Below are 25,556 nucleotides of genomic sequence, written 5' to 3' on the forward strand. Positions count from 1 at the left end.
TATTTTGATTGAATGAATTGTACACTTTTCTGACACTACACTCAAAGCTCTTTTACATAGAGAACAGGGGACTCTCCTCAATCACCACCAGTTACCAGTATATTTTAATATGATTATTCATGTGTTTTATTGATACTTATAAATTTAAAATGTGAAACTCGTGATACTGCTGATTCGAGTTCAATGTAAGACTTCATTATTTTTACATTATTAATCTTGTCAATGAAATCACTGATGAAAACGTTCATTGACGAAGGGTTTTTGATTTCATCAACAACGAGACGAAAAAGGCACATAACACTGGCAAAATGAACCGCTTTAAAACGGGGTAAATACCTCATTCAAACGCATCCTATTTATACATGAGATTCATCAATAAATCCACAAAATGTATGGAACAACTTACATCTGCACAACGAAACGAATGAACGTGAACTTGAACTAAATTACGTGCTAGTCAGAATATGCATAATTTGCATTGTATAACTTGCATTATGAATACGCGGTTTCCATAAGAAACACACTACATGCAATGTATCCTTTCACGCAAAATGAATAAGTCTCTAAAGCATGAATAATTCAGAATACAGGCTAACTTCTAAAAAGTAGCTAATACTTCAGTCTATTCAATATTATTTCAGGAGCTCAGGTTTTTCACAACAAGGACAGTATATTCATTTAATGTATGTTTGATACATGTTTACATTAGAAAATGTTTACTAATGTTTTCTAAATAATTTATAAAAGTTTGGTCTGTTACAGTTAATGAATATGGACATGACGAAATATTGACTATTTTTAAAGGACATTTTCATCAAAAGACTAAAATTGTGACTAAAACGAAAAACTGAACAAATGAACAAGGCAACTGATGAAGCAAGTGAAACTGTAGGCCTAATAACACTGTAAACTAAAAACATAAAACAAGCAATAATGGGGACAGGGCTGTTTCTAGGCATAGGCGAACAAGGCGGTCACCTAGGGCGCCACCTGACCTAGGAGGCCGCTGCAACGCACCCCAAACCCAGCCCCTCCCCCCCAAACAGGGGGAGCAATAGGGATCTCGCCTGGGGCGCCAGAATGGTCTGAAACGACCCTGAATGGGGATAAAATATACTATATTAAACATGAAAATAATATGTAGCCTACAAGAAATCAATTTTACAAGGCATACGTATTAGTAAAAATGCACAGTTACTTCCCCTGACAACGGATCACGATCGGTAAGCACACAGGTAATGTTCGATTTATAAAAGCATGACAACCCTATCAGACAACATACTGTATCCAATTCCAAGCATTACAGCAGGTAAACAACTCCGCCAAACGGATAACAGATAAGCACCCATCCAGACTGCAGCGATGTTGTTCTGAACTGTGAGTTTGACTGAACTATACAACTTTTTCTGAACACCTTTTCGCATGTGGAGAGAGAAAGCTTGCGTGCTCGGTTGCCAGATTCCAAAACTAAAGCGTCACACTGGCAGAATATTTCCAAACTGCACGAGTGTAAAGATCCGATCGGAGGATTTCACCTCTTGAAATCTGGCAACAACACATATGTCAAAATCTATGGTACCATCCCCTTTAGATAAATTGTGTAATGTATTACTTAGAAATAATCATGCAAATAAAATATTTTAATTGTCTACATTTGATGGTGGTTTTACCAGGGGGATGCTTTTTGCGATTTCTTTCAACAAGGGGGATGCCCTGACCCTATGTGCAATGTGAACTTAGCCTGCCGTATTTTTTGTCCTTCCTTCAAATTTTTGATTACAAATTGTGTCATGTATACTTGGACAGACATACAGTATGAAGACTTTAGCTTGATTACGCATAAAACGCTGTAGCTCAATTTTAACTACACGTGTAAACATACTGACAGTAAAATCAACCTAACTGGCTTACTTATAGTTGACTCTGCACATAAACTGGGATACGAGAACAAATTTTATCGAAAAAAATTGCACATATCAGCTTTGGCAGGTGCATTTGCATGCTGTGACAGTTCCATGAAGTCTTCTAAAATCTCTCAGTTTCTAGCTCGACAGCCTGAGCTGTGTCATGAAAGGACAATGACGCATTCCTGCAAATCTCAGCCCACATTGCACTCAGTTAACTCTCTTTCTCTCTTCCTCACTCTCTCTCTCTCTCTCTCTCTCTCTCTCTCAGAATTGCATTATTCTGCATCAGGAGCAGTTCTGTCTGTCAGCGCCTGACCCTGTTAGCACCCGAAAAGGAAGTGCAGTTTTACCTTCCAGATTAGGAAAAATAATGAGTAAATATCAGACATTTTCTGCTTCACCTGCTCCCAATTGCATAGATTAGACAGGGGTGTCAAACTCAGTCCCTGGAGGGCCACAGCCCTGCAGAGTTTAGTTCCAGCCCTGCTCCAAGATGCCTCCTTGTAATCTTCAAGCACTCCTGAAGACCTTGATTAGCTGCTTCAGGTGTGTTTAATTAGGGTTGGAGCTAAGCTCTGCTGGACTGTGGCCCTCCAGGAACCAAGTTTGACACCCCTGGATTAAAGGGAAGAGAGAAAGTCTTCCCCAAAGACTGAGATCATTTAATAATATTACATGAAAAACATTACTCTTTCACATTGCGATATTCTTATAGAGTAATTGTTTAGTACTATAAATTATGGCATTGTGAAATATGGCATATGTGAAATAATATCTAAATCTCTTTCTTTTGTGCAAGCTTGAACATTATATTCACTTGGGACTTGTCAGGGTCTATCATTAGTTTTTCTATCTGTGTGACTGATATAAAAAGTACAAAGTACGTAACCAGATGTCCGTGTTAGTTTCAAATGGATGCAGTTGCCCTGAGGCATAATGTATATGTTTAACCAAGTAAACATAAAAGCTCGGTTTGTCTCCCAGAGACTGCCATTGATCTTTATGGAGTTGTTATGACAATTCTGCTTTAATATTATAAATATGATTATTTTTATAAGTGATTTAGGATTGTTAGAATCAACTTTCCCTGGTGGTGGTACCATGGCACAGTAATGGTATCAGATGGTAAAACCATGGCACTTTGATGTATAATTTAACACATGATCTAGATTTTTTTAAATGTACATTTAATTGTTTTTTAATTGTATTGTATATGTGAACAATAATTATTGAACAGACATTCCCCAAATATATGTAGACAGAATGCATGCTCAAAATGAATTCTACAAATTCTACAAATAGATCCTTTTTTCCAGAGATTTGCTGAATTTGAAGAAATTTGGCAGCTTCAGAATCAACATCAAGTAAGTCATGTTTATATAGCTTGGGTTATCTGCAAATGGACATATAGGAATACTCTCCATTAAGTCTTTTCCCTTATGGTAGCAAACAAGTTTAGTCAGGAAAATGGATTTTGGATTTTGACAACATCATAAACGGACAGCTTGACCAACATTGCACATGGTCATAATCACACATTTTTGCTCAGTGAGTTAGTTGAAAGGCTTTGTGTGTGTATGTGTGGATATCTTTGCATGTTCAGGGGTCAACAATGTCAGAATGCCTCTGTCTGACCCCTTAAATGAGAAAAGATCCTTATTACTGTAGCTGTATGCTGTGCCTCCGTAGCCTGTTTAGCCCTGACATAAGCCACTTGGCAGAGGAAGAGAAAGGCGCATCAAAGCAAGAGATAGAGAGAAGGAGAGAAAAAGGGTGAATCAGATGTGTTAGATGGCAGATCTCCATTGGAAGGAAGTGAAGACTGTGACCTCACACTGTGAACAGTACTGCACACAGTTAGCAGCAGGCAAAGAGGTTTGTTTCTGATGTGCCCTCTCTATGCCTCATCTGTTCAATTACCTCAATAGTTTCCACCATTGAGCATAATGTAATGACTCAAGCAGTGCTTGATTTCTCTGGACTCATGCTGTCATTCTTCTGGGACAGTACCGCTCCCAACCCCCTGTCCGACGTATCCGTCTGGCAGACAAAAGGGAGAAAAAAGTCAGGAGAGTGCAGTAACGGCCCACCACAAAATGAAAGCCTGCTGACACGACTCTGTCCACCACCTCCGACCTCCTTTTTGGTCTTAGGTCTCGGGCAGGCTGCAATCGCTGCAGTTTTATAAATTTGGGGCCGCACATGCCCAGATACTGTACTTCCATCTGCCCAATTGCGCACTTCTTTGGGTTTGCCGTGAGTCTTGCCCCTCTCAACTACCTCAGGACAGCCCTCAGATGCTGTAGGTGACGCATGAGCCGCTGAAACGTAGCCGGGACCCCGAACAAACTGACTGGAAGTGTCACAAATTGGTGTAATCCGAACGGTGTGGAAAATGCCGTCTTTTCACGGGACATGGGAGTTAAGGGGATCTGCCTATATCCCTTCATTAAATCCAGTGTCAAATAAAAGCAAGCTGCACCTAACTGATCGAGCAGTTCATCAGTCCGAGGCAAGAACACATCTGAGAATTCTCCCTGCAACCTGGCAACCTCTGTGAATTGTGACGGTGAGAGGTGGTCTCCACAAGTGACCTGGGTGACTCAATATGTGGCTTTTAAGTTCACCTCCGGTCCAAGCTCCTCCATCTCCAGAACCACCATCGCAAAGTCACGGGAACCACCTCTCTCCACGGTTTTAGGAGATTGAGGTGGTAAATCTGAGGTGCTCCACCTCTATCCTTTCGTTTAACCTCATAATCGATTTCCTCGACTCGCCGTGTGCCCTCAAATGGTCCTTGCCACTTGGTGAATATTTTAGTGCTCGATGTGGGGAGCAATACAAGAACTTTATCTCCCGGTGTAAATTTCCATAGCCGAGTTCCCCTATTATACAGCCGGCTTTGATGTTCTTGAGCCTGGAGCAAATTCTCCTGTGTTAATTACCCCAGTGTGTGGAGTTCTGCTCTCAGGTCAAGAACGTATTGAATTTTGTATTTGCTGTTTGAAGGTCCCTCCACCCAATTTTCCTGTAGGACGTTGAGCACGCTGTGCGATCGACACCCTGTGGAGGCTTACAGGGTTCTCGTATTGCAAATAATAGGGGCTAGAGCCATTTGTTCCAATTTCAAGTGTCTTTGTGCACGAACTTACGAATCATATTCTTTAGTGTCTGATTAAATTGTTCGACCAAGCCGTCCGTTTGTGGGTGGTAAACGCTGGTCCGAATCGATTTAATCGACTGGCACCGCCTCCCCAGCCAGTGAATCACACACCTCACACCGATACGCTTTGTTGCAGGACCCATCCACACACATTCCCCTTAATAAAGTAGTAAATGCTGCCAAATCGTTCCCAAGATTAGTTTATGGAAGAGACTGGAATTAACCACGTCCTCGATACAATGTTTTGTCCCCGAAATTGAATAGTGACCATCACTACAGGGTTATTTTGAATATCCCCTTGCAAATATCCTACCTTCACCCACCAGCTTGTATCCAAAGCCTCAGATTGAACCAAGCTTTGGTGAATGCAGGTTTGATTACAACCTGAATCCACCAAGGCTTGATATGTACCCCCCTTAATACTCACAGGTATCCGGTACACTCCTGCTCGATCGGGGGTGGCCTGTGGCACGTCGGGGACCCAGACCAATGTCTCCACCTCCATCGTGGGTCATCGGCCCTGGAAATACCCAGGTTCCCTGCAGCTTCAGCAGACTGGCCCAGACTTCACGCCCACACCCACAGCAGTGGATTCACCAGCCTGTGTGGGAGAGCAGAGAGGGTTAGAGAACACCACGCCCACATCACCACAGTCTTACAGAAATAATATTTCACTTTGTGATTCTTTTGAAAACCTTAGAACTGTGGCATTAACTGTACATTCCTGAGAATAATAGCTTTCATTTGATATATGATTTGTCTATTTAAGTGCTATTTGAAAGACTTTTATATTCATATTAATATTTCTACCACATAACTTCTAGGTGGCATCCCCTGTTTTCTTTGTTGGTGCTGTTTATAATGTGGGGGCTGTTTGTTTTAAACTAGTTCATCACTGAGACATAAGAGTTTTGCAACAGACAATTCTATACCGCATTCAAACGGGTTTCGCAATCTCTGCTGTGCATTTCACTGGTTCATAAGTACATTTAAAGTAGTCTGTGCGGTTGAGATCAGTCTGCGAATTACTGCACCTGCTCTGCCCTCGTGCTGCTATGATTAAGCCGTGTTGATATCTGACCCTTGTAGCGCTGTTTCATTCTGCTTTTGAAGCAAACAAAATACGCTCCAAAACATACAGATGACAGGGGAAGGCTCATTTATATTCACGAGGAAAGTGCTAACTGATTGTTCCGTGAAACATTGCGATCCCCTGCCATCCTACATTTCAGAAAGGAGCTCACAGGCCACTTGAAATGAAGCGAGTCTGACACATGTTGTTATGCGGTGACATCACCATGAGTAAGTGCGTGTATTTGTGTGTGTGTGTGTGTATGTGGTGGGGTCCCTTTCGCAGTGTTGAAAGCGCACAGCTGACCGGGGCTGGCAAGCGTTATTTTGCATCAAGAATATTAAATGAACCATGTGAAATCCCAACAGTGGCACTCATAATTCAGCAGTGGTGCAGCGCCGCTGCAAAAGCATATAAGGGAAATACTGCTAAACTTTCAAACGATACCACATATGCCTGACTTATGTATTCGGAGACTTTTAAGCATAAACTATTTTCGCATCATAGCACGCCCTTTTGGACCCGCCGTCAAGTCTGCAGAGTTGAAGAGTAGAACAGAGGTCTCTGGATGCTTGGAAACAATAAGTTAAATATTTATGAATAAAAAAAATTATGAGGCACACAAATATTTTGTTGTTCCTTTGTACTCTAAAAGACATCATTAGAGAGGTAAAAATGTGTTTGAACAAAAAACTTATTAGTGTGGACATGGCCTGACTATGTACTGTATCTCTGCATTCCAAACACATTTAGAATGCATATGTGATAATTTCATTATGAACATCTACCATAAAGCTGCATTACACCTAAACATTATAAATACTGGTCTTGAACCAGCATGCAAGATTCTGCAGGGGCTGGTCTGGGTAAAGGTGTAAACACAACACCAAATTTAAACATTAGTGACTCTTCTCTTACTCAGGCTGTCACATGATTAGCCGCAGGTCCTGCTAGCCCTCCTTGTCAGCCCATGTTACCATCATGCCAGCACACTCTTGCTCCATGACAGCAGTGTATGTATAAATACATGTTTTAGCACCAGGGTTCTGTTTACATGAGGTTAAAAGATATTCTCATGATAGAAAACTTTCGCTCTAGGGGACAGTGAGAATCTAATGTCAATATGTTTTGCATCCTTTCGCTGTGCCAGAAGCAACACTGAATAAACTTACTCATAAAACTTTAGAATCTGGTGCCAGGGTTATTATGGTTTTGAATTCTTAAATTACTGTTTATTTCTGTCATTCTCAATTTTTCCTTTCAATTTAGTTTGTGTTAGTTTTTTTCATTCTATGACTGTTAGTTATAGTTTAGTTTTTATTTAAAGGCATAGTTTACCCAAAAACGAAAACTGTTTAATTTAATCAACTATTTAATACATTTAATAAACATAATTGAATCACCCTCGTGTTGTTCCAGACCCGTATTACTTTTCTTTCCTATGCGTAATACAAAAGGAGATATCACAAACGTCTTGTCAATACAATAGCAGTGGATGATGCTTCACTTTAAAGGCATGGTTCACCCAAAAATGAAAAGTTTGACTTTATTTCTTCTGTAGAACACAAACAGAGATTTTTTGAAGAATATCTCTGCTCTGTTGGTCTCAACAATGGAAGTGAATGGTGACCAGAACTTTGAAGCTCCAAAACTCACATAAAGGCCAGATAAATGTAATCCATACAACTTCTATGTTTTAATCCATACATTTTGAAAATGAAAGTGAAAATATTGATCGGTTTCTAACCCACACCTATCATATTGCTTCTGTAGATATGGATTAAACCACTGGAGTTGTATGGATGACTTTTATTTGGCCTTTATGGGATTTTTGGAGCTTCAGAGGTCTGATCACCATTTACTTGCTTTGTAAGGACCAACAGAGCTGAGATATTATTCAAAAAATCTTTGTTTGTGTTCAGCAGAAGATGGGATGGCAAGAAGGTTAGGTAAATGACAAGAGAAGTTTCATTTTTGGGTGAACTATCCCTTTAAAGCTTAAAGGATTGTTCCGGGTTCAGTACAAGTTAAGCTCAATCAACAGTTAAGTGTGGCTTAAATTGGATAACACAGAAAATAATATTGACCCATCCCTCGTTTAAAAAAAATAAATAAAAAATCACTGTTAAAGAAAGGCACTTTCAATGAAAGTGAATGGGGCCAGTCCATAACATACATACTGTTTCAAAAGTATAGCAACAAGACATAAACATTCGATGTGTTAACATTATTTTAGTGCGATAAAATGTTTACGTCTTGCAGCTATACTTTTGAAACAGTATGTATTTTAATGTTTATGGACTGGCTCCATTTACTTCCATTGTAGGAACCTTATTGTACATTTAATTATTGATTACATTTAAATAAACGAGGGTCAAGCAGAAATTTTTTTTGTGGTAATCCACATTATGTCACTAATGCTGCTGATTGAGGTTAACTTTTTTGAACCTGTAACACTGCTTTTAAAAAGTACCCAAATGTGTCATAAAAAGTAGTCGAATGTGGCTTGTGCGTCATATTCTAAGTCTTCTGAAAGCATACATGCATACGTTTTGGTGAGAAACTTCTCAAAGTTTAAGTCATTTTTCAGTTAAAATCGTGAAGTCTGTTACGCGTTCAAAACATGGCATCTGTTGCAAACTAAAAACAGTGCAGGTTCTCGCCTGAACATGTGTACCACTGTGAACAAGCTTTTCTCATCATCCTACACCGAAACTGAAAAAATCTAGAGATTTTAATTCATTTGAGGTCATTTTTATTTTTGTTAGTTTTTGAGTTATGAAAAGGGATTTTAACCTCATCTTTAATTTTTCCCAATGCTGTTTGTTGCAGATGATTGCTTAGAGGTGGTCGATGGCTTTATTAAAATCATGTCATAAGCAAAGCTGAAGTGACGTCTCTTTGGACACGATAGACAACATGTTCAAATGCAGGTCATGGCAGTTCTCACTTCTCTGGAACGGACTGGAGGTCAGCATCTGTTGCAAGCATAAAACTCATACGTGATCTTTGTTTGTTTTGCATTTCAGTTGGGCAGGTAATTGTCCACTGAGGTGTTTGGCCATCGAGGAGAATGGAATTGAAGCAAATGTCCATCACTACTACTATATTGGCCAATAATGCAGTCCCTTGTCCCCTATAACTGAAGCTGAAGATATGTTGCTCTTAAAAGCCTATGTGTGTAGTTTGTTTTTCTCATATCTCAGCCTAATATGCAGTGTATATACTCTGATGAGCCAAAACATTATGATCACCTGCCTAATATGCTGTTGGTCCTCCGTGGGCCGCCAAAACAGCGCCGACCCGCTGAAGCATGGAAACCCCAGAAGGTGTCCTGTGGTATCTGGCACCAAGACATTAGCAGCAGATTCTTCAAGTCCTGTAAGTTGCGAAGTGGAGCTGCCATGGATCGGACTTGTTGGTCCAGCACATCCCACAGATGCTCAATCTGACTGAGATCTGGGGAATTTGGAGGCCTGAGAAACACCTTAAACACTTCATCATCTTCCTCAAACCATTCCCGAACAATGTGTGCAGTGTGGCAGGGTGCATTATCCTGCTGAAAGAGGCCACTACCATCAGGGAATACCATTGCCATGAAGGGGTGTACCTGGTCTTAGGTAGGTGGCACGTGTCAAATTGACGTCCACGTGAATGACCGGACCCAGGGTTTCCCAGCAGAACATTGCCCAGAGCATCACACTCCCTCCACCGGCTTGCCATCTTCCCACAGTGCACCCTGGTGCCATCACTTCCCCAGGTAAACGGTGCACACGTACACGGCCGTCCACGTGATGTAAAAGAAAATGGGACTCATCGGACCAGGCGACCTTCTTCCACTGCTCCAAGGTCCAGTTCTGATACTTGCGTGCCCATTGTAGGTGCTTTCGATGGTGGACAGGGGTCATCATGGGCACTCTGACCGATCTGCGGCTACGCAGCTCCACTGCGAAATCTGCAGAGCCTTTTGTGGATTTCTGCGTGCACAGATTCCACATGGGCCTCATATTTGGGGTTAGTATAGTTTTTGCGTTCAGTTCCATGTGATAATTTGCGTACTAATGGATTTATGAACGTTTTACCCTGAAATTGGTTTTGCTTGTGTTTCATTAATAAAGCCCACTGTTTCTACTTTAAGCTTTGTAAGTTCAAGGAGTCTATGATTTGCAAATTGTATTGCAATGGGTGGGTGGGGACAGATGCACTTCAATGAAGTCAAGGTCTTTCTCTTTATCAAAATTGTTGGATTTCTGACCTTGTGAGGGTGTTGAAGGCATTAGCATCGTATTGAATGTTTAGGCAGCAAAAGCATAAGCGTGAAACGTTTCAAGGGCGAATATTTTTCTGTACAAAAGACTTGACTTGCTTAAAGGATGACTTCAGAATTGAAAGGCTGCCACAAGACATCTAGGATAGTGCATATTATTTGACATGCATTATCATGCTCTTGAAACATCAAGAGGAAAACAATCTCTTCATTTACAGAATAGAAAATAATGTCAATGTCAGTTTATTATAAACTAATTTAAAACAATGATAGCTGACCAATGTGCTGTACACTAAGTGCAAATAGCGATAGATGCTATTTGCACCCCAATTATATACTAACTAACATACAGTATAGGGCATAACTGCAGTGTGTTTATTTTGTTTATTTAGAGTCCCACAGACATCCTACACCAACTGCTACCCCTAAACCTAACCCTAACTTTCCCTTACAAAAATTAACCATGGTTTTATTACAGTAAACATAGTATCACCATGGTATCCAGTAGTAAAATTATAGTAACCACAAAATTAAACATGGTTACTATATTTGCACCATATTACTGGAGTAACGCCATAGATAATTGCATTAAAACTATGACTTCCGCCAAAAAAACATGGTTACTACATTATAACTATTGTAAAACCATGGTTTTACCCAGATCAAACCTTTCTCTCAACTCCCCGACCTTCGCCGTGACCAGATCACTGCGGTTGAGGAAATCAACCTTTAAAACCCTTTTTATTTATTATTATAAGTAATATTAAAGGAAATATTAAGAGTGAAGACAGGAAACAAGATGGGAAACGAACCCGGGTTGCCCGCACGCAAAAACACATCCACACCTTCGTTATACCCCATGCCATTGCAGTGACACTAGGGACACAGTTTGTCTTCAATTTCTATGTTTCCACCAAACTATTGGAGTGCAAATAGCCCCGCTGTGTGGCAGATGCTATTTACACCTAGTGAAAGTAGTCACTCCGCAAGATATATTTCAAAATCAAGGATGCTGCTTGAGGTCACTTGACTAACTTGCAGTAAAGCAGACTATTATTACTGAAATTAGATCTTTTACACTTACAATGTGCATCCCTGTATGTTTTATTTTCCTCTGTCATCCTCTGGTGTGAATTCACTAAACATTTGCTCCACTATTTTAGTGTATTTCAGTGTACATACAATGAAAAAATGGCATTTCAAAAACCTGTATCATTAATAACCAATCGCAATACAGTTTACCAGACGCTATTAGCACCTGTCATACGTATATAAATTAAATCAATGGCATTCTTTTCAGTGCAAATTTTTAGATTTTAGAATTTTAGAATTATTTTAGATTGCACCTAATTCACAAAAGTCACTGCTATTTACCTGCTGCATATTAACGTTTTGCATTTTAAGATTTATTGGGTGTGTTAGCAACATGACCTGATTTGCACAATTCCTCTAGTGAGTCAGGTGCTTAAAGGTGCTGTAAGCGAGTGCTTTTCCATTTTTTCATGGAAAGGTATACAAAAAATAAGTGTCATGAAATATCTCACCAGTCTCTGTGACAGCTCAAGACTTTGCGGTCTCTGACACTTTCTGCCTGTCAATCATTTTGCACATTCTCAGTGTTGTCATTGCATCGAAATATTGAGACCTATTGCCATATTCTGATTAGTCAGTTAAGGGTGCTATTTTGCTACTGTTGTGTTTGACAACCTTGGGAACATTTGTGTCAGATTCAACTGTAACGGTGTGGTGTTTTGGTAAGAGGGGGCGTGGCTAAATCAACGACTCAGTCTCGTGGAAATTAGAACAGCTAAAATCACTTACAGCACCTTTAAGTAAGTTAACATACTGGCCAACGTAAAAAGAGCCCAACTTTTTTGAGATCTCAGATTAGTAGAGAATGAGAGAATGAGAGTAGTAGAGTATGAGAATAGTTCCTTAGCAAGCACCACTAATATTTAATATAATCATCAAGTTTTGACATACAGTGCTGAAAATGACTGATGATCATCAGCTCTTTCAATTCAAGATGAAAGTGTGTTGTTAGTGAATGGGTGCATGGCGTACCTAACTGTCCACTAACTCATTCTTGAGGCTGATTTCGCAGCTGGTTCGGAGACCTTCATGCTGTCTTTTACATATTGTTCCTCAGTTGTGGCAGAACCACCCAAGGTTGTCAGTTTTTTTCATAATGTGTCCTTCATAAAATAAAATCTCCATGGTCTGAGCCGTGGCCTAGAACAAGAATATTTAACCACCAAGAATAATCATGGACAAATAGGAATACATTTCAAATTCAAAATGCAGGAGCAAGTATATTTTTATTGAAAGATATATTCAACCAAAAGAGAAATCTCAAAGTTTGGGGGTTAATGGACTTACAATTAAATATCTGTGGAATGCACAGTACAAATGTATACACTCCACTCCTCCAGAGAAAATTTTATTATGTGCTATATTTATGTTATGAAAAGCTAATTTCTCCCAGACCCCCCAACCCCCTGTTTCTTTTAATTCTGTCTCTCTAGAACACAACTTGCTGACATTGGCTTTATTGCCCAATCTGCACAAAATAGTTTCTGGAGATAAAACAGAGAAAAAATTGTGATAGAACAAAATCTTAAATTGAGGTAGAACAAAATCCCAAGCTTCAGTCAATCTGGTAGCCGCTGACAGATATACTGTATATTTTTCCACTGGAAGCAATTCTCCAGATTAGCAGTTTGCTTCTAATGTTTTTATCCCAGGTAGAAGCCAGGGAATATTGAACTCCTGAAATGTTCTGACAACTTTATGACAGCACATCACTGTTTTCTGACAGTTTAAGCACAGGATAGGTGGAAATACATCCTGAACTCACTATATTTGACAAATAAAGATGTCAGAAAAGTTTGAAAGGGAACTGACTGCTTTCAACAGAGCCGTAAAGCAAAGCATAAATTATATTTATAAAACTAAATGGTCTTTAAAAATTGCATCATGTAGCATAATTTTTTTGGACTCCATAATCAGAGATCTCCTCTACATGGATGAGTTGGTTTTGTTGTAAACAATAGCGTAACTTGGATCTTATCGGCCCCAGGGCAAAGCACCTGTTGGGGTCCCCCCAGTCGTTTTCATCGCCCAACAGGCCCTTGTCGTTTGAAAGGTGGCTGCCCACTCTGCTCTGCCTGTAGTTATACCCCTGGATGTGAACCATATAAAAGGTTCTTTGAACAAATTCTAAAATATTTGAGTTTTGGCATCATTGCAAATTATTAAATGAAGCAATAAAAAAAATGCAATATAGTCACATTTCACATAAAGATCATCATATTTAGTTTGAGCATAAAACAAAAATGTGTTAAAATATCCATTTTAGAAACATTTTAATCAGACCAACCCTAATTACACTAAAGCTTTCTGCCGAAGCAAGGCTGTGGCTGTGGGGAAAGCTCAATTCATTTGACACAGCTCATTAGAAACTTCAAATTATCAAATGCATTTTAGTTGCATTCCAAACAAAGTAACAACAATCAATGACACTTTTAAATAAAAGGGTGATTAAACATTCCAAAATGAGTAGACCCTCAGAGGCAAACTAAAAGTATTTCAAAATAATTAGTCAAAAATTACTTAAGGTTATTGGAACTTTAACTGAACTACAAGACAAGCAAATTATCTGACCACTGAACCATTTACAGAAAGAGGAAACAGCATAAAATATGACGCAGTGATCCCAACTTAGAACTTGAGACAGGAAGAGATAATTAGATGGTTGCCAAGGAACCACAGACAATGTAGCTCTGCTATTTGAAAGAAATCGAAGATGCAATACTTTTTGCTGGTTGTTGCCTCAAAAACCAATAGAGATTTGTTTTTTTACAGCCTGATCTCATTAACATTTTGTGACAGTGACGACATTTTTGCAAAATGACATTACGTGGCAGTTTCCAGGTGAAATGTCCACTGAATGGCGCTAAAAGCTAGTTAAATGTTCTCCAAAAACAGATAAGGTTTTTAAGGTTAATGCCCTACTGAGTTTTAAATCATTAAATCCTACCTCCCTACCCTAAACCTTAAACCTAACTGACAGTGTCATAAAAAGCAAATCTAAGATGAAAACCGCAATTGCTGAAGCAATCACATCATTTTGTGGTGCTTTTATGACACGTTCGGCTCACGTATCGACTCGCGTGCTCTTCAGGAGTATCACGGTCCTTTGCATAGCAAGTGCAACATTCTGTCAGCTACCTCGCAATTTGATCACATTTAAAATAGAAAGTGTTTTCCTGTCATATGATAGCATTGTGAGAGGAACAGAGTGAAAAGCAAGTGTGTATGAACTGCTAATAATCATAAGCAAATAAAAGTCATTGTTGTTGTAGCACCTTTGGTGTTTATTTCACCAGGAAACTGCTACGATACATATAACGAGCCAAGTAAAAATCCTTTTGAAAAGAATTTAGGCATAGGAATGTGATTCTATGAGACCAGCAGTGTTGGGTAAGTTACTCAAAAGAAGTAATCCACTACAAATGTCTAATTACGTCTCTAAAATGTAATCAGATTACTTTATTGATTACTTTTTCTAAAAAGTAGGGCTGTCAATTAATTACATGGTGTGCCGATTAATTAAACAAATTAATCGCAATTAATCACATATATAAATAAGCCCCTCAAATAACAATAATTCAATATATAATGATAAAATAATTATAAATAGTTATATTTATATTATTACAAATAATATATTATATATATATATATATATATATATATATATATATATATATATATATATATATATATATATATATGTGACAATACAAACAAGACAATACAAAAAGTGGCTTTAGAATCCAATGTATTGTTTATTTGCATATTACTGAACATAAGCCAATCATTGGCCTTCAGATCACAGCAGTCCATTTTGCAATTTAATTTGTCAATCAGTTCGAGATGTATTATGAAGGCTTGTCTAAGGTCCCTGCATCAGACGGATACTTTTGGAGCATCTCACTTTGGTTGTGTCGCGTCATAAACACACCATATTTAGGTCGCTGTGTCAAGTTAAACATAGTTTAGTACTTAGAAAAACACGTCTTGAGATCTCTAAGTTCGGATTTGCCCTCCATCAAGCTGTGTTTTGAACACAAGAATGCGTCCTTGTGTTTTGCTGTCTTTTGAAGTGTTGGTTTGTTCTCTGTATAAGCTGCGCATTGCCTATACAGCTGAAATTTCGCTTACTGCCCCCTGGGGACAACAGGTGGTACTTCAAGCTTGAATTGCTCAGGAATCTTCTTTTATATAATTAATCATACTGAATTAATGTGTTAAATCGACAGTCCTACTAAAATGTAATAACATTACTTATTGCATTACTTATTAAGTTACTTTCTAAATCCCTTTTCCTAGAAAACTCTTTGGTTTTCTGCTCAAATTCAAAATGTCTATATTTCCTCCTCATTTATTGTCGCACACCCTTCAGCTGTCACAGAAACACTAACAGACGTACATATGAATTCATATTTTAAATGTATTATACATATTACTTTAGCACAACTAATGTATAAAAGTAATTACTTTAAATGAAAGTCAGTATTTGTAATCTGGTTACAAGAATTTAAAATGTAATTAGTTACAGTACTTTTTAGTTTACAGTAACTTATTACTTTGTAATCAGATACACACAACACTGGAGACCAGGTTGTCTAAAACATTATTACAAGGACCTGGGAGGACAAAGTCTGTGAAACACATTTAAAACACATGGGAGTGGGTGGAATAATTGGTATTAGATGTAAACACATCAGACATTTTAGTATTCATAAGGGTTCACAGTGCAGTGGGGCACTCGGTAATCAGTTGAGGCACCAAAAGACAATTCCACTTTCTCTTTGCCTCAGACTGACTGCCACACACCCACACACCAAACCATCCCAAAAGCACAGGGAACTCAGCAAGATGTAATTTATATGCTATGTGTGTTTTTACCCTCAGTCTGACAACTTGTAGTTTCCAGTACATAATGACACATTATCCAACTGAATCCAGACAGTCAAGATTTTCCCCTCAGAGAACATGATGTAGGATAAGGTTATTCTTTTGACCATTTTTACCAGAATGTCTGTTGTATTTTGGGAAGAACCAAGTCTATTCAACAGATCTGTGTCTTGAGTCAGTGTAACTACATTGTAAAAAATCCTTTCGCAAAAATTGAGCTTCAGGAATTTTATATTTCCAAAAAGAAATGTGCAGCTGAGCATTATTAGAAATGGAAAGTGAGTTTATTCAATTTTTGGCCCTGTTTTGGACATGCACGTTTTTTCTATAGCCTATACATGTAGAACAGTGCATTATACTTTACACTTAACATGCAGAACATGACCCTTACCTCAGTTGAAATAAAAAAATACATCAAACACACAAATATTACTCAATATTAGGTAAATAGATAATTTTTATTGATACTTCTCGGTATTGAATGTAATGGAAGTATATGAATAATCAATATTTCTCTTAACTTCTCCATATTGGATTTTTTTTTTTTTTTTTGGGAGGACTTCAACTTTTGAAAATTAGGGATGGAAAAAAAAAACTTGATTCTGTTACATAATTCAATTCATCTCCCTAATGAAAAATCGATTTTTATTTTTATTTAAAATGACACGTTTAGCTTAAAATTTGTATACAACGTTAGATACTGGAAGCTATATTTGTGCCGATTTCCACATGAACTGGTTTTCTCTCTAAGACGTTTTGTCTCTTTAAAATCGTTATGTTTAGTCCTTGAATGCAAGGACTAAACGACTAAACTGATTCAGCAATCAAAGCACTGCTGTACAAACTCACTGCATTTAATAATAAATCACAAGACAGTCACTATCGGAGGTCAAATCCTCTGCTGTGAGTAATGTTCCTGTTATTATGCATAATCCACAGTGTTATTTGTGAGGTGTTTTGGAGAGTATTTTTTAGGAGTCATTCTACAGATTCTGTCAGACACTGCCCTAGTATCAGTTAAAAAGGCTCATCAAACTGTTGGATGCCATGAAATACATGTTGGGCCCTTGCAATATTGATAATCTAATTGTTCTAACAGTTATGCGCTTTTGAAAGCTAAATATATCACAATATCAAATCCCAATACTTACAGAATCACAGTACTTTAAAAATTGCTAAATATAGAATAGGCCACTAAATATAATTTTAATAATGAATATGGAGATGTGTGGCAATTCCCAGCCTTATTAAAAATGGGTCTCGAGACATGTGCGTTCTGTTCTATTTCTGGCACTGCATTTAGCTTTTTCTTTACTGCAAGTACATGTTAGCTGCGCACCATGTTTTTCTTGCTAGATCTGGCAACACTGCAACTGGTATTTCACCCACCCCTTACACAGTGTACTGTCATTTAAAAAAAAAAAAAACTTTATTAAATGTGCTTTTATTTCATGCCACCGGATACAATTCAAAAAGGGGGCCTTGGAATGTCAGAGCCGATCAAAAAAATAAAATAAATACTGTTTCTGCTCAGAACGAACTAAAATGAAAAACATTACAATTTTAATTTGTGCTCAAGATACCTCTGTTTTGTTCTATTTGTTGCATTGCATCTATGTTTTTTTTTTATTTTTATTTTTTACCAAAGAGGGTGTCTGGTCTGAACAGCCCCTTTGAACTGGGCCAAAGCAAAGCATCTTAGAAGGCAGCATAATGTTGCCTTCTAATTTTTGTAACTAATTTCGGGAGTGCACCTATGATGCTTAAAAGAATAGTTCACCCAAAAATGAAAATTCTCTCATCATTTACTCACCTTTATGCTAACCCAGATGTGTATGACTTTCTTTCTTCAGCAGACCACAAATTAAGATTTTTAGAAGAATTTCTGAGCTCTTTTGGTCCATACAATGCAAGTGAATGGGTGCCAAACTTTTGACACTCCAAAAATCACAGAAGTCAGCATAATTGTAATCCATATGACTCCAGTGGTTAAATCCATGTCTTCAGAAGTGATTTGATAGGTGTGGGTGAGAAACAGATCAATATTTTAATCAAGTTTTACTATATATTCTCCTCCCTGCTCAGTCAACCTCCATTTTAACTTTCGCTTTCACATTCTTCTTGTGTTTTTGGTGATTCACAGTCTTCATGCATACACCCCCTACTGGGCAGGGAGAATAATTTCTAGCAAAAATTACTTAAATATTGATCATATCACTTTTGAAGATATGGATTGATCCACTGGAATCTTATGGATTATTTTTATGCTGCCTTTACGTGCTTTTTGGAGCGTCAATATTTTGGCACCCATTCACTTGCATTGAATGGACCTTCAGAGCTGAAATATTCTTCTTAAAACTTCGTTTGTGTTCAGCAGAAGAGAGAAAGAATGGCATGAGGGTGAGTAAATGATGAGAGGATTTTTATTTTTGGGTGAACTATTCCTTTAAAAGACTGTCTGAACCTCCACCTCACTATGTTTTGGATTATTACAATGTCCTGTAAATTCCTACATGAATGAATGAAAGAATCAATCAATCAGTCAATCAGTCAATCAAAATGAACATTGGTGGATCTAGTGGTAAATATCCTGTAATCCTATATATCTTGTCACATATACTCTTTAATAAATAGAGTACGAGTCAAGTGAGCACTGTGTCTGTTTAGTGACTATGGCGAATCTGTTTCACATTCAATTTCTGTTCCGCATTAAACATTTACGTTTTCCCCTAATACTCGGTAAGTACTACATCAGCTACAAAAGAGCTGCTATGTAATTATCTCTACTGCAGTTTGCTCAAATCCCATCTCTAAACCATCTGTTCTGTTTACCCAAGCGTAATAAAGGATTATGGCACTGGATTATGGGGTTCTTGTTAACAAACCATGATACTACAGACAGGGAAGGCTTAGATAAACATGTATCACCAATTTTTATGATACAAGACTGCTGTTTTACTGGATCTCTGCTCACGTAGTCCTTTAAACTGTTCTCATCACTCTTGGTCTGAAGTCATGGCAAAATATGTGCACTTATAACCCAGAAAATAGGGAAGCTGTGTGGGGAAAGGAGGCAAAGTCCAAACACCTGGCACATAGACAGGAAGAAGTGTGTGACAGAGAGAGAGAGATGGCACTAATGGGTTATTAATAAGTCCTTTATGAAACTGAGGCTACATTATTGTGCTGGCAATGATGGTCACTATCTTAACTGCAATACAAGAGCTGAGATGTATTGAGATACATTTCTGTTATTATTTGTGACTGATCATAAACATTTCTAATTAAAGAGTTGGTTCACCCAAAGAACTATTGAAGAACCTTTTAATGCCGAAAGCATCACATTTGAGAGCATAATCAAAAAACTGAGTTGCATTGTGTTTTTCTAATATTTATGAATGTCCATTGTGGTTGTTCATCTGAGAGCAAAAAATTAATACTGTCATTACTGGCCAGTTTAAATTTAATGGGTCAGCAGTAATTGACAATTCAGTTATGATGCAAATATTTTGTGCTTTCTTTACTCCATTGGCAGATTGGTTGATAAACAAATAGATGGATGGACAAATGGCAACACTCCATAATGAAACACAGGGATCCACTGTCCAGTAATGCATTTCATATATAGTGGCTTCAAAAAGTGTTTAGACGACTAAGCCACTCTTGAATGTTTGAATTTCATTGCATTAAATAACAAAATATAAAACCAAGTGGCATTTATTTAAGAGAAAAATAGCATAAGCACACTTTTCCAGCAAAACATTTTACAAAACTTTAAGGGATAGTTCATCCAAAAATTAATATTCTCTATTAACTACCACCCCTGGAGTCGTGAGTGTGCAACCAAATTGGCCCGGTTGCTAGGGAGGGTAGAATCACATGGGGTAACCTCCTTGTGGTCACGATTGAGTGGTTCTTGCTCTCGGCAGGGGCGCGTGATATGTTGTGCGTGGATCGTGGAGAGTAGCATGAGCCTCCACATGCTGTGAGTCTCTGCTGTGTCATGCACAGCAAGCCACGTGATAAGATGCATGGATTGACGGTCTCAGAAGCGGAGGCAACTGAGACTTATCCTCCACCACCCGGATTGAGGTGAGTAACCGCGCCACCACGAGGACCTACTAAGCAGTGGGAATTGGGCATTCCAAACTGGGAGAAAAGGGGATTAAAAAAAATAAATAAATAATATTTTTGGGTGACCCAAAAATATTCCCTTTCCCTTTAATGTTTGTTAGGTTTTAAATCATAAAACTAGTCAACCTTAGTGAAATATGAGCTGAACTACACCTGTGGTTACTCTGCTATGTCACCTGTGTGAACTCGGGGGGAATTGACTTTATACATCAAACTAAAAATTACCTTGGGACCAGTCAGTTAGATTTAAAAAATGGATAACAAATGGGAAGTTAGGTCTAGCATCACTTTTTGGCAGATGCCACTTGATTGATCTTGTTTTATTTATCTGTTATCTAATGCAATGGTATGAATACATTTTTTAAGGGTAGCTTAAGTGTCCAAATACTTTTTGGAGTCACTGACTGTACCAGCCAGTGTGCAACAGTTTTTCACCTGAATGACCCAATCTGTTTCTGTCCTGATGCTGTGCTTCCTTGACTCTTAAAAACCTGAAAACAAAGCAAGGTTGGAAGTTTTTTGAGTAAAGTGTGAAGAACATTTGTATTTATCTGTCAGTAGTGGTACATTTTTCTCCCCATTTTGTACACAAATTGTCCGAATAAGTGGTTGTTTATCTCTTCCCTGTGATCCCTGTGATAACAGTTTTGCATATTTCATATTCTTTGGTGTGCGTGAAATACTGTTCTTAATGCTGAAGGACGCTTGCAGCTGACGTTGTCGACCCTGACCTTTGAAAACCAGCGCCATTCATAGCTTTCCTTCATAATGTTTCCTTACTATTTCATATTGCCTTTTCAAATCTTTTCTATAATAAAGCAAATACTGAACAAAAATAATGCAATATGACCCTGGGAGTGGGAAAAAGTCCACTTTTTATGTTTTGCATTATATTTTATCATTATAATTTTTTTCAGATTCGTGAACTGAAATTTGGGTAATATATATATAATTTTTTTTTTTTTTTACTTACTGATATTACACTTGCATCCTTGTAGTAGATGTTTTTTGGTGGGAAATGCTTGCAGCCCACAAGGGTCTGTTAACCCTTTAATTCAGGATTTTTAATTACAATTTTTCACATTTCTCACTAAATGATTTATATTTTTGTTGAGACCTCTATCAGAAGACAACATAATTGAGAAGGTATCATTTGTAAGTAGGGGGTGTAAAATGTGTTAGGAGGGTGGGTGGAACCCTCCGCCCCCCCCCCCCCCCCCCCGACTGATATTACCTTGGTTTTTCTTTGTTCATCTCTTTCGTTCTGTTTCGTCTATGAATATGTGATTGAGTGACTCACTGATAACTGTGAATGGAGGATGGTGCTTATAAGCCTTCCATCCCTCATCAGAACAACTTTGAAGACACCTGTCTTAACATTTTTGGGTGTACATACACATACACACATTACGTGGCAACCCATTGTACCTGCTGGACACTGGCACCTGAGGGGGAAAAAAATACACTTTTTGGGTGTGTTTAAACAAAAGACAATTTTATAGCGCTTGGACCCACCCAGGGGAGAGAAATCTGAAGTAAAGGCAGCATTTGAAGACCATGAGTTCCAGCATCTCTTTCCTTATCTGCCTGTTGCTGGTGTCGCATGGTTCGCCTGCAGTCATTACTGGGGTGAGTGACCTTTACAATTTATATACGGTCAGGTGGATTGGATTAAACACTAATATTTCATATACATTTTTATAATTGTTATAATTATATTAAATAATATTTTTATTTACTATTGCTTTTATTGTATTTATTTACTGTTATTCTGTGGTAGTACATTAGTATCAAATGTTAATATTTACATGTTTCATGTTTGAATTAGTACACATTACACATGAATTGAGGAAATAATTTGCACATCTTTTCTAAAAGATTTCCCGGGGGGGGGGCATTAGTACCAGTTTCCAATTCATGTGTAGTAACCAATGTTACTACACATGAATGTTTACCTAAATTGTAGGGTTTTTTATGCTAAAGATATTTCCCCAACAACAGGGAAACAAATGAATGCTCTCATATATACACTACCAGTCAAAAGTTTTGAAACACTCATTCTTTATTATAATTTTTTATCACATTTTAGAATAATAGTAAAGTCATCAAAACTATGGAATAACATAAATGGAACTATGGGAATTATTTTGTGACTAAACAAAATCCAAAATAAATAAAAACTGTGCATATATATTTTAGCAATATTCAAGATTGTTTCATTTTTACAGTGCTTGAATTTTTCTATTGAAATCCTGGTTTTAACACATACATCTGGGTTACAGTGAGGCACTTACAATGGAAGTGAATGGGGCCAATCTTAAACACTAAAATACTCACTGTTTCAAAAGTATAACCACAAGACGTAAACAATATGTGTGTTACCATGATTTTAGTGTGACCAAATCGTTTACTAACCTTTTGTATGTAAGGTATCCAATTTTACGACTTAGTTTCAAAAGTAACGCCGTAAACCCTAAAAGATTGAGATGGAGGCAAGGCCATTAAACAAACCAAGACCTCGATCCTACACAACCTGTCAAGGCAAATCAGTAGCCTGAATCCAAGGTGGGCACCAGAGTTCAAGACCAAGACTAGACCCCTTCAGATCTAGATCCAGACCAAGACCTAACCCTGACCTGTCTGTAACAACCAGGCTGTCTAAAGTAAATGAGAGAAAAATTTCCAAAAAACGTAATTCAACTTAAATTATAAGGAAAACAATTATGTAACTTTGTCAATAATGGTCTTGTCTGAGACCATAAACCGAGACCCAGATCCAGACCAAAACAAAGGCAACATTTAAGTTGTCTAGGGAGGTCTCAAGACTGAGATCACAAGATCAACACTCCATCTCTGCTGGATACTGAATATTTCATCATTGGTTTGTTTTTTCATACTGGAGGTGAAAGTTGAATGTTGATGTATTTTTAATGAGAAAAGAGCCCTAAGACCTGTTTTTATGTGTGTTTGTGCAGGCATGTGAGAAGGACTCACAGTGTGGAGGAGGCATGTGTTGTGCCGTCAGCCTGTGGATCCGTAGCCTGCGAATGTGTATTCCGATGGGTCAGGAGGGAGAAGAGTGTCATCCAATGAGCCACAAGGTTCATTTTCTCACTTCCTCCCTAATGCTCCCTTTTCTCCTCGTGCTTCCTACTCATTAAAGCCTTCGTTATTCATTCCTTTATATCTTAAAACTTCTTGTTTTTTCAATGCCTCGATTTATTGATTTATATTATATTATTTTTGACTAAGTTTGAGAAATATAGAATCTGTTGTAGCCCATTTTTATGAGTGAGACGAGTAAAGAGCATTGTTGCAGAAATGTACATTGTGAGTGTCATCTATGCTAATTGCTGATTTTTTATTTTAGTATTCTGTTTTAAATGTACATTTTTATTGGTATTATGTGCATAAGGTGCATTTTTTACATTTGTTTTTCTCAACCCCAACACCCACTATTCTGTATTCCTTGATAAATAACCAAATAATAAATAGTTGTTGTTTTTAAGGCAAGGCAAGTTTATTCATAAAGCACATTTCATACATAGTAATTCAAAGTGCTTTACATTGATTTTTTTTGTATATATACATATAATAAAGACTAGTAAAAAGAATTACACAAAACATATAAGTTAAATGTACAAATGCTATTTGTAATGCATTAAATCTCTTGTTTTAAGTAATTTCTTGTTGTTTTCTCCCTAGGTGCCATTCTTTGGCAAGAGACTCCATCATACATGCCCCTGTCTGCCCAACCTAGCTTGCTTCACCACATCTGGTGGCAAATCCAAATGTCTCCCACCATTTCCATTCCAGGATCATTACCTCTGATTAAGATTTATGGCCGTATAATGTGCTAATCCATGTAAAAAGTGTATAGTTGTAGAAGTGTAATTTTCTGGATTGATTTCAGATGAACTGAATTTATTGAATTTATTTAATCTTTATGGAAAATGATAAACTAGTCTTAAAATGCAAAAGCCGAAGATATTTAGCCAGAATCTCATATAATGAACAAAATAAATAAAGAATTACAAATATTGTACAAGCTTTTATTTATCATTTTCTCATGTTTGTTTGAAATATTATACACTATAGTGATTATCAAATAATGTGACTAATAAATTATTTCTTTTATTAATTTTGTAGTTAAGTGGTGTTCCTACAGAAAGTACTGCAAAATAAAGCTATAAAGTTGAGAAATATTATTTGTTTTAATGTTAATGTTTTTATTCTTATGATTAATTCTACTCTCAACTATAGAATTTCCTGCATAATAGGGGGGAAAAAAAGTTTAAGAGATGTAGAGTATTTCATGTTTTAATGTTTTAGACACTGTACTTAAAAGGCATCTTGACACAAAGGCAAATGTTACTGCAAATATTAACATGGCTAAAGTGTTCTCGCTATCAGAGCAGTGTGAGGAAAAAAAACTACAAATTTTTCAACAAATGTTCATTAATTTACTTAACTCACTGAACCATACTGTACTAACATATTTGTGATAATGTATCATATAATATTTTTTTAATAATTATAATGGTATTTATTTATCACATGTTATACATTTGCACATACACAGTGAAATTCTTTTTTTTTTTCCACATATCCCAGCTAAGCTGGGATCAGAGTGCAGGGTCAGCCATGATATGGCACCCCTGGAGCAAATAGGGTCAAGGGCCTTGCTCAAGGGTCCAACAGTGGCATATTGGCAGTGCTGGGGCTTGAACCCCCAACCTTCTGGTCAGTAACCCAGAGCCTTAACCGCTGAGCCAGCAATACTTGGAAAATGTTTACTCTAGTTCCACTCTACTGTTCAGTGTATCGGAGGCAGAAAACTGCCTGGGCAAAAGCCCGCTGTCACTTAATTTATTGTCCATTGCCGTCTTAAAGAACATTCAGACTGCTACAGCTAGAACACCAAGTAGAGCTCCAGTATAATGCCATTCTTAAATAACAGACAAGCTTAAAAAGAATTTTGTACTAACTTTTCTGAAACGTTTATACAGTATAAGCTTTTACATAACTTTG

At 37.6% G+C, this 25,556-nt stretch overlaps 1 protein-coding gene across 1 annotated transcript; it reads left to right on the top strand.

The window, feature by feature from the left end:
* The first annotated feature begins 22,082 nt into the window (after positions 1-22,082).
* Positions 22,083-24,512, top strand: LOC127445636 (toxin MIT1-like). Its single transcript, XM_051705837.1, has 3 exons — positions 22,083-22,154; positions 23,501-23,626; positions 24,231-24,512. Exons 1-3 carry the CDS (start codon positions 22,083-22,085, stop codon positions 24,354-24,356), a joined length of 324 nt encoding a protein of 107 aa, XP_051561797.1. The 3' UTR covers positions 24,357-24,512.
* Positions 24,513-25,556: the final 1,044 nt, after the last annotated feature.

Source organism: Myxocyprinus asiaticus, chromosome 9 (genome assembly GCF_019703515.2).
Source record: "Myxocyprinus asiaticus isolate MX2 ecotype Aquarium Trade chromosome 9, UBuf_Myxa_2, whole genome shotgun sequence".
Classification (NCBI taxonomy): domain Eukaryota; kingdom Metazoa; phylum Chordata; class Actinopteri; order Cypriniformes; family Catostomidae; genus Myxocyprinus; species Myxocyprinus asiaticus.